We start from the raw sequence: 19,360 nt of genomic DNA, 5'->3' as shown, positions 1-19,360 counted from the left end.
TGTCAGATGATAATGGCGAACAAAGAGCATCCCCTCTTGGATCGCTATACCACTCAACCCTGCATCAAAGGCTCTGTTCTACTATTGCACCACTGAAAAGCATGTGTTTAATTTTCTATTTGTTTTAGCAGAGATCTTCAACCGGCTGAGCACAACCCTCTGCCCTCTTCCAACCTGTTCAATCTCATCTCATCAGTGCAGACACCTCCCTTTTCTTAATCCCCCACTACTCGGTCAGGTGTTTAATCCAGATAGTTAAACAGCACTTAAATTAAGGGGTGGGAGGTAGGCCGATGCTTAATGTCATTTACTGTGCCAGTGAAGTAGAAAACCCAGTCATGTTTAACATTTGAATGGCTTCCACATTATGGTAACAGATAAAACAGCACAACACCCAATTTATGAGTGAGAGAGAGATGGTTCAAGCATGTGAAATATCAAAGGACAACAATAGACCTGAAGTGAAAGCACAAGCAAGTGTGTCAACACAAAATCCTGACTCATGCAAAAGAAACTGTGTACTATAAGCAATCACTGAAAGCACAATAATGCTGTGCTGGAAACACTCTACAAGACTAAAGAGCGAATAGAGTGAATTACACTGGTAAGATTTTCACCCTTTTTTCTTCATCTTTGCTTGATAATTTCCTGAAAGGCATGCAATGGAGGTTCCCATTCTGTGAGGCATCGTCGGAGGCACATTCCTCTCATGACACGAGATTGAATTTAATGAAGTCATGCCTATTAGAGTGCGCCTCCCCACAATGGTACTGGTTCTTTGTGTGGATATAATCCTGTAGACTGCAGTGTAGCACTGAAATGTGTCTTATCAGTGCTTTGGGCTAACATTTGAGTCTTTGGCACGGGAGAGTGCCTGGTAGGCTTAAATGTGTGGCATGTAAACGGGCTGAAAACCAGCAACTAAAATGGCTATAAATGAACTGTTCTACAGAGAGGCAAAATCCATTTATAATGAGTGATGCTTCCACATTCATGGACTGTGATGCTTTTCTTATAGTTGAAATTGTGATTCTCATGCATTTTGTAATTCTTTAAGTGATCTTAATTCCACTCCAAATAAAACAGCTTTTCAGAGGAACCTTGTACAATTGCAGGACTAAAAAATAAAATAAAATACATAAACTTCACTTTAAAACAAATACAAAGGCCTACAACCCAACTGTCAGCTGCATTCTATGAAAAAAAGAAAGAAAAATTGAGTCATTCAGTCACACTCCTTTCTAAATTTGATTAGCATGCAGTCTGGGAAAAGCAGGACAGTCCTCAATTTTCCTTGGATTTAGTCCCATTAAGCACTAACGGATTTTTAGGCCCCCTTGTCTTTCTCTCATACCATTCTTATCATCTCCAAGGGCTCTCCTCTTCCTCTCCCAGCCTACGCTTTGGGGCTAATTTGAAATCCAAGAGACAAAGGCCTCTTTCAGTCATGTCAGTCCACTCACAATGCCAGCCTCAGTGCCCAGGCTGCCTCTATTTGCCTGCCAGACACACTCCTAGCACCCACCAACGTACAGTTGGAAGGGCATCATTATCTCCCATACATGGTGTGATTTACACTCTAGACCCTTTTATCCAACCAATTAGAACTGTCCGGGGCCCATTGCTATGCAACAGAGTGTTTATAAAGGGAATGGCACCTGCAGAAAGGCCAAGGAGACCACCAGTGCAACACCAGTTACAGCTGTACATGCGACATGCAGCAAAGGCTGTATTTGCTTTTCTCTCAAAGATTCAACTAAAGATTTAAAAGGCATGTTATCAGTAATTATGTTTAAGCTGGAAACTGATGAATGAATGGAAGCTGGAGCAAGGTTTTATAAAGGGGAACTTCTCTGTTACAAAAACATTTCTAGTGGGGCACATCTGTCTTCAATAACGTTCAATTATACCAGTGTAGATGCAGAGCTGAGCAGCAGCTGACCTAATTATAGTGGAATTTAGAGCTTTCTGGAACTTAAGTCGTTGTGCGGGACATGCCATTTTTAAGTCTTTCACTAATCTGAGGAAGAAACACTGCTGACATCTGTGTCAAGCAGATGTCTACCAAAGTCTTGGGACTCAGGAGGGGAGTCCTTCACCCTCCCAATTACCAACTTGACCTGCAAAACAGCAGACTCAGCTAAATCTGCTGTGCACAAACACAACAAGATTAGATGCCATTAGCTATCAGAACAGACAGAAACAAAACCAGACATCCTTAATATCACACTGCAGAATATAGGCCTATTGTTGAGTGTTGAACAGTGCTGGGGTGGAGATATATGTATGGATATAGCAACACTAATCTTTCATACATCTATCAATCCACCTCCTGAATCCTATCCCAAGGTGTCATTTGGGCGAATGGGATAGAACCAGCGATAGAGCTAACACTGATCTTTTAACTTTCAAAATGAAAAGTAGTTTTGGAACTAATGCACTCCGAATAAATTAGAGTGTGCAGAAAGTGCTCTCTGACATGTGAAGCACCCAACCTAGAGCTGTGAGTGCAAATAAATTCCCCTTTCAAATCAGCATGCAATTAGCATTAGCATTACTCTGCTTCTTTCTTTGACACGAAGCCAAACTCTTCAAACAACTTGTGACTTAAGATTCCCTCTTTAGTATTCCTGCCTTGATTTGCCCGTCAAGGGAGCGAGGAGCTCGAATGGTGAAAGCTTCCCTCTGCCTTCCTGTCAGCCTCTGTTACTGTTTTTTTACTTTCATGTCTCCCGTCTTTGTGTCAAAAGTCCTTCCCTAAAGCGCAGCATGATTTAAATATATAGTCCACTCTTGTAATTTTAACCTCCTCCTCACCAACTGAGCCACACAACATTGGACATACATGACCATTGGCAAATAACATGAACTACATACACTATCTGCTGTGCAATTGTCTCTTCTAATGAGGGCAAATTAGCAGTGAGTATATGTAAATTGAAACAGTAAAAGTGGGAGACATTGTCCAAATTGGGACACATACAAAGGTTTCCATAATGATATGTATGATAAAGTACAGGAATGTGCAAAGGGTGTGCTCAGTTTTGAGAAACAACTTCCTTGTGCTTCTGGTTATCAGAAAAGGGCTTGTCTAAGGTGGGGTTTTTATAACGAGTGATGTTACTAATGTCAGAGTTAAGGCAGCAGTCCCGTGCAGTGATTCACACAAATTAAGCATTAATAGAATAATTATTCAATTATTCAAAATCCTTTTGTAACACAGCATATTTCCCATGGTCTCAGTATTTTCCTGTAAAAAAAACAACTCCACCCTGGACTGCATTAGGTGCAAAGGACAACACATTAGGCTTAAAGGCAAGGTGTTTCTAGTCATTAGAGAACGTTTAATCTTGTCTTGGCATGTCAAAAAGCAGACTCTCCAATTACACCCTGCATAACAGAGGATTGGACAGCAATGTCAATCAAATAAAGGTACTGTAGGTGTACATCACAAGTCTCAACAACCAACTGAAACTAATGCAAAAATTAAAAGCACAATGATTACTCTGGAGAAAAATAATACCAAGATAGGGATAAATAAGAATATGTTTGTTTTATGCAGCTTTTGCAGAAAGATAAAATGCATCAGGTGATAAATGATCAACAGACACCCTCAATGTTCTAAATAGCTGTTCTAAAAAGCAGGTTAGAGCAATACTGTTTCTGCAAGTTACTGCAATACTGAAGTGCTGAAGAGACGATTAGGGACATCTGATCAAACAACAAATCAATTTCAAAATTATTTAGAAAATAGAAACAGAACAGTGGGGGGATTTTGGTTCTCCCTTTACCTCTCTCAAATCTTGACTGATGGCATTAAGGCGTTCGTTCTCAGACTGGGTGTTGGTGAGGATGTTGCGTGTCTGCCGGAGCTCGTTCTGCAGCTCCAGGACTCTCTGCTCATAGTAGGCTTCCTTACAGGCCGACTCCTGGATCAGAGACTCTTCTCGGCTCTCTCCATCTGCCGCCACCTTCCTGTGGTTGGAGTAGGCTTGTCCAAAGGCCTGGAGATACAGTGAAAGAGGAGAGAGTTGCTGGTTTGAAACTATAGTGTCATGGGGTTGTTAAGAATATTTAGAGATTTGTGTATGAAGCATCACTTGACATTTTCATCTATCAGGTTTGTGACTGACACAAGTTTATTTGTGATTCAACCTCTCCAGAGCGACAATGATCTCTTCTACTGTGGTTTAGCTGAGGCTCAAAAACCTCCCCAAAAGTACTGCAGTTGCTCTGTAGAGATAATCAGTCAGGCTCCATCTGGGCTGCGTGATCCTGTCTTCCCCCCATTTCCTCCCCCTCTCTCCTCTGTTAGCTGCAGGATATTGGCCTGCATGTACTCTGCAGTGACTCCACAGATGGAAAAACCAAACAGGAAAAGTAGAGCAAATGCACTAGTGTCTGGGTAATCACGAGATCCTGTATTCTAATGCTCTTAATACCTTAGGAGATCATAACAGAGTAAAGAAAGGTCAACAGATATTATTTGATTTTGCAGACTGCATGAAAGGGATGAACTTATGAAGATTAAACAACTATGGAGAACTTATGAGCTAAAGCCTCTACATTGTATCAGAGGCAGTCTATTTAAAGGTTGTGAATAGCAGTTTGTGCAATATGAAACAGACTGCTTCATTAATATAAGTGCTATATTGACCCTAATTTGCTATAACCTCCAAGGCAGAAGCCACAAACACATAGTGACACAGCGACCTTTACTGCAGCAGAATCTAGGTTAGGCTACACTTTTGCTTCTCAAAATAATCACCTCATGATTACAGATTTCATTTTCAATCCTGTACCCGCTGGTGATCGGATGGGCATTCTGATTCTCATCTTGCCTCACAGCTCGAGTGCAGGCGGTAATCTGAAATCACCTGAGGCACTGAATCTGACCTTGTTTGCAGCTGCAGCGCACTCTCTCCTCTCTCTGACTGCCTATACTGCACGTGACTAGCTGCTGCAGGATTTTCTCTGTGTGACTGTGTATCGTATTAATCCTAGTAATTCCTTTAGATAGAGGCAAATCAGGAAATTTGTATTAGTCAAACTGACCTACTTCCAGGATTTAAGAGGTATATGTGACTGAAAAACTAGTTTAATGGGTTACAGTGGAGCATGACATCATTGCTTTAGCACTTTAGCTAGCATAGCTTACATTTCAGGAAAGATGATGACTGAAGCACAACTTGGCAAGAAAGAATTGACAGTGTTTCATTTAGAAGCATCTCTGTTAACAAATGTAAATGTTGCTGTTGCAACATTGCTAACAAATGTAAATATTCTAATTTTTCCTACATTTCACTACAATCCCACCGATATTGTAGGAGGAGTCGCATTTCCTGTGAACTGTGCAGGGACAAATTACGGTCGCCATAGTGTAAGCTCATTGGTCCTTCAGCCAGATGAGTTAGTAGGGAAAAAACATAACCCACACATTGACTGACTATTTCCATTTAGCCTTGAAGTGCTCTGAACAGAAAATGCACTGTAAGAACAAGAAAAATACTACTGTGATTTGACCACATAGAACCAGTGTTCATAATTGTTCGCCTTTTATTTGCAGCTCTAGATAAAAGTATCACTTAAATACGTGTCTGCATAACTCGCCCATCTGCCTCCTTTCTCCAAATCAAATCATCAATCAGCAGGAGGCTGTATTTTATTAGAAAGTTATTAGAAAAGACAGGATTAACCCAATCAGTAATCAGGAGAATCCCATCATTATAATCTTGATGCATAGGTTTTATTGAATAAGACTCCAATCAATCCAATCTACGAGGCCTGCCCTTCAAACACGCAGAGCCCCTAGTCAAAAACCCAGTGACCCAAGGCCTTTAATCTCTGCTCCCCAAGCGTGGCTTTAGGCTACTTTAAAGGAGGGCAAATTGGGGCTGCACGCGACCAAGCCTATTATCTCACAGTGAGCTGCCCACCCAGTTTATAATTCATCTTTAGCTTGCCATATGTTGCAGTTTTATTAACACTGGACAGGCGAATGTGGATTATTAATCTCTTAAAAGCTAATCAAAGACAGGTCTTTATTAGTGAGCTGTGTGGACTGGATTTCCTCACAGATGACTACAGCTGACATTATAAAGGAAGAGCCAATAATTCAAAAGATTTATCCCACCACAAAACCCAGATGACAGCATACATTATGGGCTGGTCATACCCTAGGCTGGCTTTTAAAGATAAAGTACATCATAGTGCATGATCACTGTTGATGATAAAGCTTCATGTGATTGAGGAACTAACAAAATTAGTCCAGTCACATCTGATTTTTGGTTTTTTTCCCCCTCAGATGACAGTGTTGTCTGATTACTTCCTCTTACATTTCTCTCACCCTAACAGGATCTAACAACCCAAGTCATAAGATTAATGAAAGACAGATGTGTGGGCACATGAAGAAGGCAGACTACTGAAGAAGGAAGCAAGCTGCCATGTTTCTAGTCTTAGACAAAGCTTATATCAAATTACTGGTTTCTCTGAGATGTTTGCATTTATGGGTTAAACTAAAACAGTCATCTGCAAACTTATCTTTCTCCAAAACAAATGTTGCTATGGCAGATTGTCCTCTGATAAGAAAGTCTTAGGTTTAACAAAGGCTGTTTAGACATGTTTGAACATGGTGAGATCACTGCCTTGTCCTCCAATCTGACCAAGGACGCAGCCTTTAGTGACACTGATTAGAAGCTGAGACAAATCAGGACTCAAAGATCAATCACACCTCTCTGCTTTTTGATCTCTGCTCAGGATTTGCTAAACACTTGCTTCTGAACATGACAGCTACTTAGTAATCTTCAACGCCTTATGTGGTAAAGGAAGAATATAGGTTACATAGTTCATTCTGGTTTTCTCAGCCAGAATCCCGCTGCATGGGCTTCTCTAATCCAGTGAGTCAAGAGCACAAGGGAGATGGGCTTTGGGTCTCCATCAGGTAACAAACAGATCGATACAGCCGGTCTCAGAGGCCCTGTGGAGCAGCGTACACATCTAAAATTCTATTTTCAGTTCCCTTCCCACTGGCGAAGATGTTGTAAGAACAACGTGATCTACAAAGATACAGTTAGTGGAGACCCTCTGGAAAGGAGATTAAGAACAATAGGCTCCAAAGCACAGGGATGGATTTGCAAGGGCAGGAAGTCTTTTTGAAGACAACAAAACCCAATTAGAAAACCAAGGACGGATTTGGGTTTGACACTTGTATCTCTGGTCCTGCTCAAAACATCTCATTGTTAAGGTTTCACTTTAGCCTCCTGGGGTCTTGCATTCTGGGAAAGCAAAGCCCACGGCAGGAAGAAAGGCAGACAAAATAGAGATGGGATAAAACTAAGAGGACTCAAACAGCTCATTTTATTTTCCAGCCACAATGAAACACCTTCCATTGTGCAATTGCATGTAAACCGAATGAGAAATCCAACTTAACCTTTGCTCTAACTGTAGTTAGAAAACATTTAACAATAGTATTTTCTAGCCGTTGATCAACAATCTCAAAATCTTGCTAAATTGTGCCCAATTAGGCACAACAAAGCAGCTCCAGACAATGAGACTTCTTGTTTCTTTAGCTGTATTTTGGGGCTTTGGGGGCCAGTGGAAAACATTAAACAATATCACACTGTGTCATCTGGATCAGTTTGGTTACTCATTCTGTGCTGGAGTTGACCCTAGATACCAAAGCAGTGTTTCAGCAACACTGAAGGCTAGTCACTGTTAGCATTGTCATTGCAAGCGAATGCAGAGGAAGAAAAAAAAAATACACCAAATGGATTCTCTGGCCTCGTGAATCACAGCTCACGTGGAGTTGCAGTTTATAACGACAAACAGGCATGCTCCCCCCCCACCTTCCTGTCTGTCTCTCCATCTCCATTCACAGGCCACTGCACAGCGAGAGACTCGAAAAAGATAGATAGCTTCAAGGTGTGTGGAGATTCTATATTTAGCTGTCGGCTCTCAGCCGTTCATGCGATGGAGCATTGTGTTAAAATCAAGAGACCCACTGACGAAACAAAGTGTCTCTGCAACACGTACTGTTTGCGTGACCTAGCAGGCCGATACACTACTCTACATTTCACCTATTTGTGTAGGACACAATAGCTCTGTGTTATTTCTGCAACTGCATGTACAATAAGGTACTGAAAGCAATGCAAATCATGTCAGGCGGTAGTGCATGCTTTTGTTTATTTGTAAGCATTCACTAAATTTACAGAGAACATTTTTGTTAATCAGTGAACATTACACCAAAGCCAGAGATAGATGCTATAATGAATGACAGAGTAGCTAATTATTTACTTCAGACTTTACTCTTCAGTGGAAGTCGGAGGGAAATGAAAAGACAAATTCACTTTCATCTTTTGACAAAAATCCATGGAGGTTATGATTCTCCGCTTCTTTCTTGTAGTGGGAAGAGTTAATCTCCTTCCTGCTATCCTGACAGTTCTTCCCCCGAAAATCAGCTCTCTCTGTAAATTTGGACATTGGAAAAACCAATTTTCTACAACCAAATAAGCAATAATGTAACAGGGGTTCTTGAATATGTAGTTGGCATTTTCAAGTTGAACAGTTATATGCATGCAAAGCATTAAAAGTGCCAAGCAGAAGGAGCAGGAGGCGGGAGAGGGGAAAAAAAAAACAGTGAGAGAAACGCAAACGAGGGAGGCAGAGATATTTGCTGTTGCCTGGCACAGAGCCACATTGATTTGCTGCATAGCACAGAGCTGTTGGGCTATTATTCACACACAGGTCTGGACAATTTCACAGCCTCAACACACATACGCACGCATCTCATTTCCAATTTTGCCAGTGCTCCTTGCAGCCAGCCATAACGCACCATCTGATACTCAAGCCATGTTGAAGCATGTTCTCCCAACTGAGATAGAGGTTGAACAGGCGACCGCTCCAGGCCTTATAGGAAATCTACCGAAACTGCAGACGGCTCATGTTTTCAAAGGACAGAGGCAATGCACTGTATGCTAATGGAAAGGAATATTCCAGAGAGATCATCAGACAGCAGAGGTCAAAGAAACACACCTGCATGTGACTTGATGAAATGCAAATTTTCATGAAAAGTGAAATGATTTCGCCTCAAGAAGAGAAGCAGCATGTTCCACTGTCATGGGACTAGAAGGGCGTGCACCTCTTAAAAGCAACCACAAAGCTGTGCCAGATTGTGGATCTATTGTGTTGCAGGGTAGGAGAGAGAGGGGAAAAAAAGAGAACGCCAAAGGGGATGGAGCCACTGGGAGTACGTAGACACATGCAATTAAAGCACAAACACACAGGCCTCTGTCTAAGAGAAATGTACTAATCAGACTCATGAGGCCCTTTACACAGCTGACTGATCAAGTCATCCTCATTGATAAAGAAATATCAGAATAGCATAACTGGGCAGCAGGGGCTTAGTTATACTAAGTAGCTACAGAAATTCTACCAGCTTATTTTATGTTATAATGACTAATTGCTTGTTAGAGCTTTCATCATATCCGGCTGGGGAAAACTACATTTCATGTTTTATTCTGCCTTCACATTGGCTACCAATCCGAAGGAAGCATTAGAGATTCTGTGTGAAGTCAGTCTTCATCTTCAAACACGGTAATTTATATTCCTCCAACGTCTACAAAGACTGGACTTCCCATAAAATACCTTCTTTATGAGGTGAAACACCTGCAAAAAAAGAGCAAAACCAGGTTCGCACTGCCATTACGCTGTCTGTGTTAGCCCGAAGGCTCAACACTATAGGTGTTACTGCCTGGCTCCTGTGTTATTAGAGAGTAAAAATAGTCATTATGCCCTCGGCAGCAAGCTAAAGAACCTCCATCAAAGTGCAGCTTACTTTAGCTCTCAGTCAATATACTAAAAAAAAGCACACATGATACAAACAGATACTAACTGATGAGAAATGAGAATTTTCATGGCGGTCATTTAGAAAAATGGAGTTAGATCTTTCCTGAAATGTCTAACGCGTAGGTCGCTAGTTTTGTTTTGTACTCCACGATGAAAATTTTTCTGCTCTGTCTTGTGTGATACGATGTGTTAAGTGCAAGATTTAAACTCTGCTTTTGTCTTTACCATTTATTCTTAGCAGTCAATTAAAAACAAGAAGGCATTGTATGTTGGCTCTATTGTCTACCAACTAAATCTACTGCAGACTGGAAGATAAAGATAAAGCCTCAAGGGAGAGCAGAGACTCAATAGGCTCTTATAGATACACTGCACCACCATATCAGCGCCTGAGCTGGATTTTTATCCCTGTTCATATCACTGCAATGCCCTATACGAGCACCAGCTCTCAGCATTCACAGCACTGATCATTTGCAATGCAAAGCCAACATTATCTGTGCCTGCTGGTTCCCTTTTCTCCCCGATACTCATTCTTGATGAGATCTCCCTCGTCCACGTGCCCACACCCCAGAGGGGAGAGCTGTTGTTATGGTTACTATGCCAATTACAGTGACAGAGTGAGAGGCAGGTCAGTAAAGGCAACGCGTTGGGTGCCACTGACACAGATGGCTGTTTTAGAGCTCAGCCCGGCACAGCTTGCTCTCCTCCCTCTTTCTCTGGCAACAGTCGACACGCATGCCTCTCCAGTTTTGTCTGCACAAAGAACATCCTGGTCTGATGTTGATTCGAATCAACCCTACAGATGTGTGCTAAATTTGCGATAATGATATTTCTGACAGTACTGAAAAAAAAAAAAACATTTTATGGATGCTAGTTTCTTACAGGCAGCCGCATTTGTGAGCATAAATAAATGAAGCGCATTTATATCCTTCTCTTCCAGTAAGTTACTGTCACAGATGACAAATGACTCAATTCCAAGTCTTCATCAACAGTAAACAATGAACACTCAATCAGTCCGAGTCTTTTTGGGGGCCTCCGAGACATTGGTCCCTGTGGAACCTCACATATGATTTCCAAAAATGAACAGCCTCTTGATACCGATGTTCAGGGACAAGGGGAGCAGCTGGGGCTGCAGCTGAGGCCACGCACACAAACACAGATATACGCATGAATTTGTGAACTCAGACACCCGCATCTGAGCATGCTGTCTGTAAGGATCCAAGGTCAGGCTTAGAGGAACAAGGGGGAGGGTGAAGAAAATGTCGAATCTACTTGTTTGTGCATTTGCTGTCAAAAAAGCTTTATCGTTACCAATAACCATTTATTAAACTAATGCTATATGAAACCCTAATGCATTTACTTTCATCATCCCAGGCTATATTAGTGCTGAGACATGTCTAATCAATCAGGTTGAAGTATTGACATAATGGGGGAAGGACTGCAGAAACTTGATTTGCCCTTTTCCACATATTCTCATTCTAAGACGCCTCTAACATTGTCCTTTGCATACAATGATTAATCATTCCTAATCAACTCTGTCACCACCACTCTATTCACGAAGAAGGGTAAAATTATCTCATTCTCTCGTCAATGTGTTGTCCTATCTCACCTTCTCATATCTCTCCACTAGCCATCCCAAACCCAGAGGACTGTCTCTTGGGGGATTCTGGCCCTGCTCCTGGCCAGACAGAAACTAATGACCTCCCTTCTCCAGTTGCAGTAATTAAATCTTTTAAATGATTGTGAGTGCATGGATTCTCTCTACCAGTGAGGCCAAACCTTGGGTCAGAGCGTAAAGTCTTCTTTTTGAGGTCGTATCACTTTGAAAAGAATAAAGTGGGTCTCAGTATGCTAACACTGAGCATATAAAAGATCATATCTGTGAGCAAATGAAGACTGTAGATTACATACAATGCCTTGTCTTTTTACAGTGACAAGAATGCCTTCTTTGATTTTTTCCCCCATACACAGCAAAACTTAATCAATTCTTCAACACTTAAACCTCTCTGACAAAGAGAATTCAAATAAAACTGAAAACCAGATAAGACAAAGCCCCTGAATGTTGAACAAATGCTGGAAAAAAGAGCCTACAATTCTTTCATGAGATACTGCAATAAACCATGTTTTTATACAAAAATTACAGCCAATTAGTCCCAGCGCTTTTAACTCATTAAGCTAGCTGATAGAGAAACTCCTATTCCAACTAAAAGAGTGAACTGGTTCCCACAGGAAGCCCGTGCGTTTCCCTCTCATGTCTTCAATCCCCATTTCTCAAGACTGCAGGACTGCTGAGAGACGGGCACATATCCAATTAAAAACCCTCCTCTCTTTCATCTCTCCAAACCCAAGCTCTAATGTTGTCATTATCGTACAGCCAGCCCCCTGCCCCACTACACAGCTCCGTCTTCTTATCTCCCCTCCCTTCTTCTATCCACTCCCTCCCCTGGCCAACTACGCCTGAGGGTTTCAAAGTGTGGGCACCAGGAGACTTGGGTATGGCACACTGGAACAGGAGGACCCAGACCCACTAGCCTATTTACTACTGGGGGAATGAAGGAAGGGAGGAAGGTGACGGAAGTGATTATGGCGTGTGGGGAGAATGCTGACTTGCTGCTGTTTCCTGGTGCTAAAGTTAAAAGGACGCCCAGGGTGAAGGGACGACCCTTTGAAATTAGGTTTGCTAATGTTTGAATAGATGGCCTAATAAAAAGCAAAGATGCTTTTCACAATCTGCCCTCTGGTTTACTTAATTTAAGTGAGATAGGAAGCACTACTCTGCCAGTCAGGGAATAACTGAGATGAGCAGACAATGCAGAATTTCTGAGGAACCAGAGAGGCATGATAGTACCCATGCAAACAAAGATCTCTATCTGTCTAGATCTCATCCCTGATCTCGTCTTCGGCTGCTTCAAAATAGTGTCCTGGGACAATTTGCAGACAAGGAGCTGTAAACAAAACTCCTCTTAAGTGGGAGGATATGGGTGGGGCATACCCTACAGATGTGTAAGCAAGAAGGTGAATATCTTGGAGTGAGACTGAGGTATAAAGCCCCCCCCCCCGGTCTACTTGTAGCTATTCCAAGTTTGCTCCTGCACTTCATTCAGGTTACTAAGCAAGAAGTGTGCACAGCCACCTTTATGTCAACATCTTTTTTTTTAATGAGTCCTTAAAAGGACATCAGCGATTTCAAATCTCATCTTGTTTGCTGTATTTGAATGAGGTTATAATTGCTGCTGTAAATGTGAAAATTTGGCCTTGGCCCGATAAAAGTTAAACGCTTCCAGTACGAGTGGAATTGTAAATTACTGTTAAACAGCACCGCTTTTGATCTACAGAAGCAAATAAAGATCGTCAACTCAAAAGGCTATTAAATTTCAATTCCTCTCTATGTTGCTGTGGTAATACCCCGATCATTCTGAGAGGAAATGCTCCATAATGAGCGCTGATGTTAACACACCAGTACAGGCATATTTCTCTTGATAAAGAAGAAAAAAAGCAAATAAAACAATTCTTTAACATTTTAATTTTTTTTCTTGTCAGACAGATGTGGCAGAAGTGACCTGAATTGCCCACTTCCTCTCATACACTAAGAGGTATCTGCTCTGATGGAGAGCCATATTTCATATGCTTCCTATCCACTATAAAAAGACTCCTCGCAAGTAAACAGGATGTGGAGCTGGAGGGGCACGGGGGGTGAGTTATGACTTCATTTCAATAGAAGGAAGAAGAGATAGAGGAAAGCTTTGCTTGTGCCTTATGATTTACAGCAAACCTGTATCCAAGATTTATTATCAAAACACAAAGCCATAAACAAGCTTTGGAGACCGTTAACGTGTTTCATATGAGTCGACTGGAACCTTTAACAGAGTAGATAAGATTTGAGGGCAATCTGATCCATGAGTCAATCTATGGGCCCTTTTATAGGAATGACACAGGCAAGGTTTGTAATATAAAATCAAATCTTTGCACTACCCACATTCCAAGCTGATTCATCTGTTTATATAAAACAGCATAACCTCAGTATAAATAAATATGACATTAGTCATACCTTTAAAAGCATGTTCAACAATTGATAGATCTAAAGCTAACTAATATATCTTTCAGAAAGACTGTATGTCTTGAATTTTAACAGTTTAAACAGCAAGATTTTACTAACAGGAAACGTTATCCTTAAAACCATATACCATAGTTATGAAAACCAAACAAATGAGTGCAGTAACTGCGAACTGGGGTGGTTTTCTTTTATTTAGCTGCTGAAAATGTAAATGCGATCCGAGAGACACAATGAAGCTATGGAGCACAGACAAGAAGGCATGTAGGAGTGAAGGAATAAGCATCTATTGTGTTTCTTATGCACACACACACACACATACACACACACACACACACACACACACACACACACACACACACACACACACACACACACACACACACAGACATCTAGCTTAGTCACGTGTATGCACACAGTGCTCTTTGTTGACAGTTGGAATTGTTTAAAGTCAGTATGTAGTTCAGGAGACGGAAAACTGGAGACCTTTTGCCTGAGTGAACTATGTTGTATTGTCAGATGCATACAGTCACAATGACCTCATCTTCTGCATTTAGCCTGGGCCCCTGCCTGATCTGGCCCTAGTCTCCAGTAATTGGATTACACTAGCAGAATCATGACTGTGCCGGGTTGCCATACAGCACAGAAGAGCTCTCCAAAAATCCACATTTGAAAATGTATACTTTTAGTTTCATCATAAGCATAACTATGATTATGATGATATTAAGGTTTAAGTATGGCAAATATAGCAAATATAGAGAAATGTTAACTTTACTGTTTTTAACTATTCTCAGGTTAAACTATTTATTCTATTTTAGATTACTTCATAACTTCAACATGTTTACTGTAGCCAAAAAAAACAGAAAGTCAAAGTGAGGAACTTCAGCCGTGTAAACAGTCAAGAAACTGCGAACACATACGCATCTTTTCTACATCAGCCCTTGCCTGAGCAGGGCTTTTGAAATCCTCAATTTGCTGCATTTAAGCACACAGCACAAACAGACCTTTCTTTAAACGTCCAGGCCAAAACCACTAAACAGTTTACTCACTGAGGCCGAGAACAGCCATCCACTGCTGCTGTAAATGTGGCCTGTGTGTGAACTGTGGACGGCAGCTGATTGTGTTTTGTTCGGAAGAGTTAGGGCCAAAAGCTTTTAAAATCATTCGTGATTAGAGGATCATTTTACCTAAAACTAGGAGAAATTATTATTTTATTATATTGGCGATATAATATGGCTATCTTTCTGCAAAGCAGAAAGTAACATTAGTATACATTAGTGGGCCTTTCTTGTCTTGAAACATAAAAGATATAGTGGAAATTCCTTTGTAAATTTATTGCGTAGGTGGTGGTTACAATACTTTGCACTCCTTTAGAAAAACTGAGACTCAGGGAACAGATTGCCAGGCTCGACGGCACCCAGAGCACAGACTGCTCAGCTTGGCAGCCATTAGAGTAGGCTTATGGACCAGACGCAGCTGATGAACTACACAGAGGAGAACAGGGCAGCTCCCCAAGAAGACCTGACAGCCTCTGCGAAGCATTAACCCAAAAAGCACCTACCTGTGCCCGACAGTGGAAGCTGCTGAGTTTTGTTGGTCCTGGCAGACTCCCAGACTGCCGTAAGCCCTGCGCATAGCGGCTGGGATTCATCCTCTTATGCCCAGAGGGAAGGGGATTTGGGACTTTATTTAGTGCCATTTAGAAAAGATTACCCCTTAAACTGCAGTCTTGCCATTGGGCAAAAGAAATTATGGCTAAAAGGGCAGATCAGAAACCCCCAAACAGTACTGAAAGGCCACATATTAGGTCCAAGATAACACAGATTGAAAGCCCATTGAAAATATTCAAGCTTAGAGAGTGAGAAACAAAAGGAATGGTTGGAGGAAATGTGTGAAGAGGAAAAAAGAAAGATTCTAAAAGTGAGAGACAAGCAGCTGGTGATGAAACATAGCCTACATTGGCAATACAAATGAGAGCGACTTTATTTACGACTCTTCATACAAGGCACCAGATGGATCTGTGTCCACCTCGTATTTTCTACTGACGTCCAATCCGTATCCAACCCATTTAACAACACGGGGCTTAGAGTCACACCAGATAGCTTTGTCTGGGGACATTGGTATATATTCTTTAGTGGTTTTGCCATTTCAAAAGGGACAAAACTGACCGATCCTTTCAAATGTAACTACAATGGGACGCCTCTCTCTATCGCTCCTTTGTCATACGCTGTGTCCTGCTGCCATTTAACCGTCTCTCTTCATCTGTGAAACTCAAGACCAGTTAACCCCAGTGAGCTGAAACACACAAAAGGGCAAACAGCCGAGCACAGAGAACCCGAGTTCGACCGACCTTGACAAAATTCAGTTTTCTGATTGTGTGGTTGAATTCCAATGCTGCTGGCATACTAGGGCGTCTGTGCAATTGAATGACGAAATAAGATCAAACTGATCTGTTCCCCCTCACAATCAGCTGCCCCCCCCCTTTTTTTGTACAATAACTTTAGTGTATTTAGTGACCTTCATACTATTAAAATTTTTCCATGCAAGGGGCCTCGGAGCATATAAGGGTGGGTTCAGTATTTTTGAGCCCTAAATTTCTACAAAAAATTCAGGGCTGAAAAACACATTAAAACTGCAAGCAGATCAGTTTTACACCTGAGAATGTATATACATTTATAAAGTGCAAAAAAGCCAGAAGGTCATACAAAACCTCTCTAGTTCTCCACACATTCACAAACTGTACAAAGGAAGCTGTACATTACTCAGACTGGAGGTGTGACATATGATGTAATCTGTGAGCAGCTTAAAATAAGTATATGAACAACAGTAGAGTCAGTCATCTTGTGCTTTTACACTGCTCCAGTTGGTATACTATCATTAACTACTTCACCTTGTGACTGAACCTGTGCAATAAGTGATAACTTGGCCAAAGTCCACACTCATATCTTTATTAGTAGCCAGGCTGCTTGTTAGATACAAATCAGCTGTTGACTGGTTTAGATACAACATACTGTGCCCCCCCCCCCAAAAAAAAAATAAAAAATTAGAAGAAAAGTAGCATAACCAAAAAGAAATGTATGAAAAAGATAAAGTCTGAGCAATATGATAGTCAAGGTCTCCCAGAGGCAGCACGGGGCATTGGGCCAACTGACTCACATTCATTATAATGCACCAGAAGATGAATCACTGCATCAGGCAGGATCATTTTGTAGCTGGAGTGCAGTGAGAAAACAGGAAAGCAGATGAGCTAAGAGTCCCAGGTGTACACATGATATACTCGACATTAAACATACAAATGATGCAGAAAACATCAGGAAGATTGTATTAATAAAATTAACCAATGCATGCCGGCTTCTAGTCCTTGTCCTGTGTATTATTCTAGCTAGCTCCAAGCTTATCTCTCAGCAGTCATCCACAAACGTACGCAAAAAGCAGAACCTGCTGACGAATCAGCACGGCTGTTCAAATTAAGGCAAAGAGCTGGGCAGTTACTAAGCAACAGCAGTGCACGGGATTCCTCCATCTTCCTGCCTCAAGAGGAATGCGTGTGTGTGTGTGTGTGTGCGTGTGTGCTGTTGAGGGGTTCAGGACTGGCTGTGTGACAGGGAAAATTTGCCTGCAGTGATGATGATTTCTCACTGCATTTTTCTGTCCTTGAGAAGGCAACGCAGTGTTATGAAGGCATTTCAGTTGCTAAGAATAAATCTCAATCGTTTTCTTTTGTATTCAGGTTGTGCTTGCCAACAAGCAAAAGGAGGTTTGGGGTAACTGAACAGAATCCTCTGTTAAGCAACCGTCTAAATATGCCAGACAATCCGAGTCAGAGAAAAGAGACTAACAATCCAAACATTGCCGCCTTTAGTGCAAATAGCAGCTGTGTACCAAAGAGAACGTGGCATTTATACCTGACCAAAGATGTGTGCTTTGGTCCCGGTTGTTGGAAAACCACACTGGTCTGTCTGACCTAAAAGAAATTTCTATCACTGAGAGCGACAAAAGCAACTGAATCATATGATATTTTTCCTACAAGACAATATCCTGAATTATAACGTTGTCCTTAAAGTGGAGACTGACATAAGCTTTTCATTTTACCCCATATCTTGTGCTTGTTACCCACTACCTAGTGTAGAATGGGCTTGTATTTCTCCTGTGATAGCATCTCTTCTGCCCTTCATATCCAGGCACTAGGTTGGGAGTTGGTTATCGTCTTTCAAAGGTTAACATCTGATCAGCATCCATGTAGATGCTAAAAATGACAGCCTCAACATGGCATTTAATCTGTTGTTAGACTCAATTGGTTTCTCTCAAAATGTAAAAGAACCCACCCACCACTTTAATCACACTCTAGATCTTGTTTTAACATATGGCATAGAAACTGAACATTTAACAGTGTTTCCTGAAAACCCTCTCCTGTCTGATCATTTCTTGATAACATTTACATTTACAATAATTGATTACGCAGCAGTGGAGAGTGGACTTTATCAAAGTAGATGTCTTTCTGAAAGCGCTGTAACTAAGTTTAAGAATATAATCCAGCCACTGTTATCATCGTCAATGCCCTGTACCAACACAGAGCAGAGCAGCTATCTGAACGCTACCCCAACAGAGGTAGATTATCTTGTTAATAATTTCACCTCCTCACTACGTACGACTCTGGATACTGTAGCTCCAGTGAAAACTAAGGCCTCTAATCAGAAGTACCTGACCCCGTGGTATAATTCTCAAACACGTACCCTAAAGCAGATGACTCGTAATCTGGAGAGGAAATGGCGTGTCACAAATTTAGAGGATCATCATTTAGCCTGGAGAAATAGTTTGTTGCTTTATAAGAAAGCCCTCCGCGAAGCCAGAACAGCTTACTACTCATCACTGATTGAAGAAAATAAGAACAACCCCAGGTTTCTCTTCAGCACTGTAGCCAGGCTGACAAAAAGTCAGAGCTCTGTTGAGCCAACCATCCCTTTAACGTTAACTAGTGATGACTTCATGAACTTCTTCACAAATAAAATTTTTATCATTAGAGAAAAAATTACCAATAATCATCCCACAGATGTAATATTATCTACAGCTACTCTTAGTTCCATTGATGTTAAGTTAGACTCTTTTTTTCCAATCGATCTTTCTGAGTTAACTTCAATAATTACTTCCTCCAAACCATCAACGTGTCTTTTAGACCCCATTCCTACAAAACTGCTCAAAGAAGTCCTGCCATTGATTAATTCTTCGATCTTATATATGATCAACCTATCTCTAATAATCGGCTATGTACCACAGGCCTTCAAGGTGGCTGCAGTTAAACCTTTACTCAAAAAGCCATCTCTAGACCCAGCAGTCTTAGCTAATTATAGGCCAATCTCCAACCTTCCTTTCATATCAAAAATCCTTGAAAGAGTAGTTGTCAAACAGCTAACAGATCATCTGCAGAGGAATGGTTTATTTGAAGAGTTTCAGTCAGGTTTCAGAGTTCAT

General features: G+C 41.3%; 1 protein-coding gene across 2 annotated transcripts in view; it reads right to left on the bottom strand.

Moving 5' to 3' along the window:
* Positions 1 to 19,360, bottom strand: part of LOC146494544 (protein bicaudal D homolog 2-like) — a 44,449-nt gene that overhangs the window by 21,285 nt on the left and 3,804 nt on the right. For both annotated transcript variants that reach the window (XM_085146547.1, XM_085146548.1), the window contains exon 2: positions 3,792 to 4,004. In XM_085146547.1, the coding sequence (XP_085002673.1) occupies positions 3,792 to 4,004 (213 nt within the window). The remainder of the gene's footprint in view (positions 1 to 3,791; positions 4,005 to 19,360) is intronic.

This window comes from Neolamprologus multifasciatus, chromosome 20, assembly GCF_963576455.1.
Source record: "Neolamprologus multifasciatus chromosome 20, fNeoMul1.2, whole genome shotgun sequence".
Lineage (NCBI taxonomy): Eukaryota > Metazoa > Chordata > Actinopteri > Cichliformes > Cichlidae > Neolamprologus > Neolamprologus multifasciatus.
Note: the sequence above shows the minus strand (reverse complement) of the source record. Positions and strands in the feature narration are given on the sequence as shown.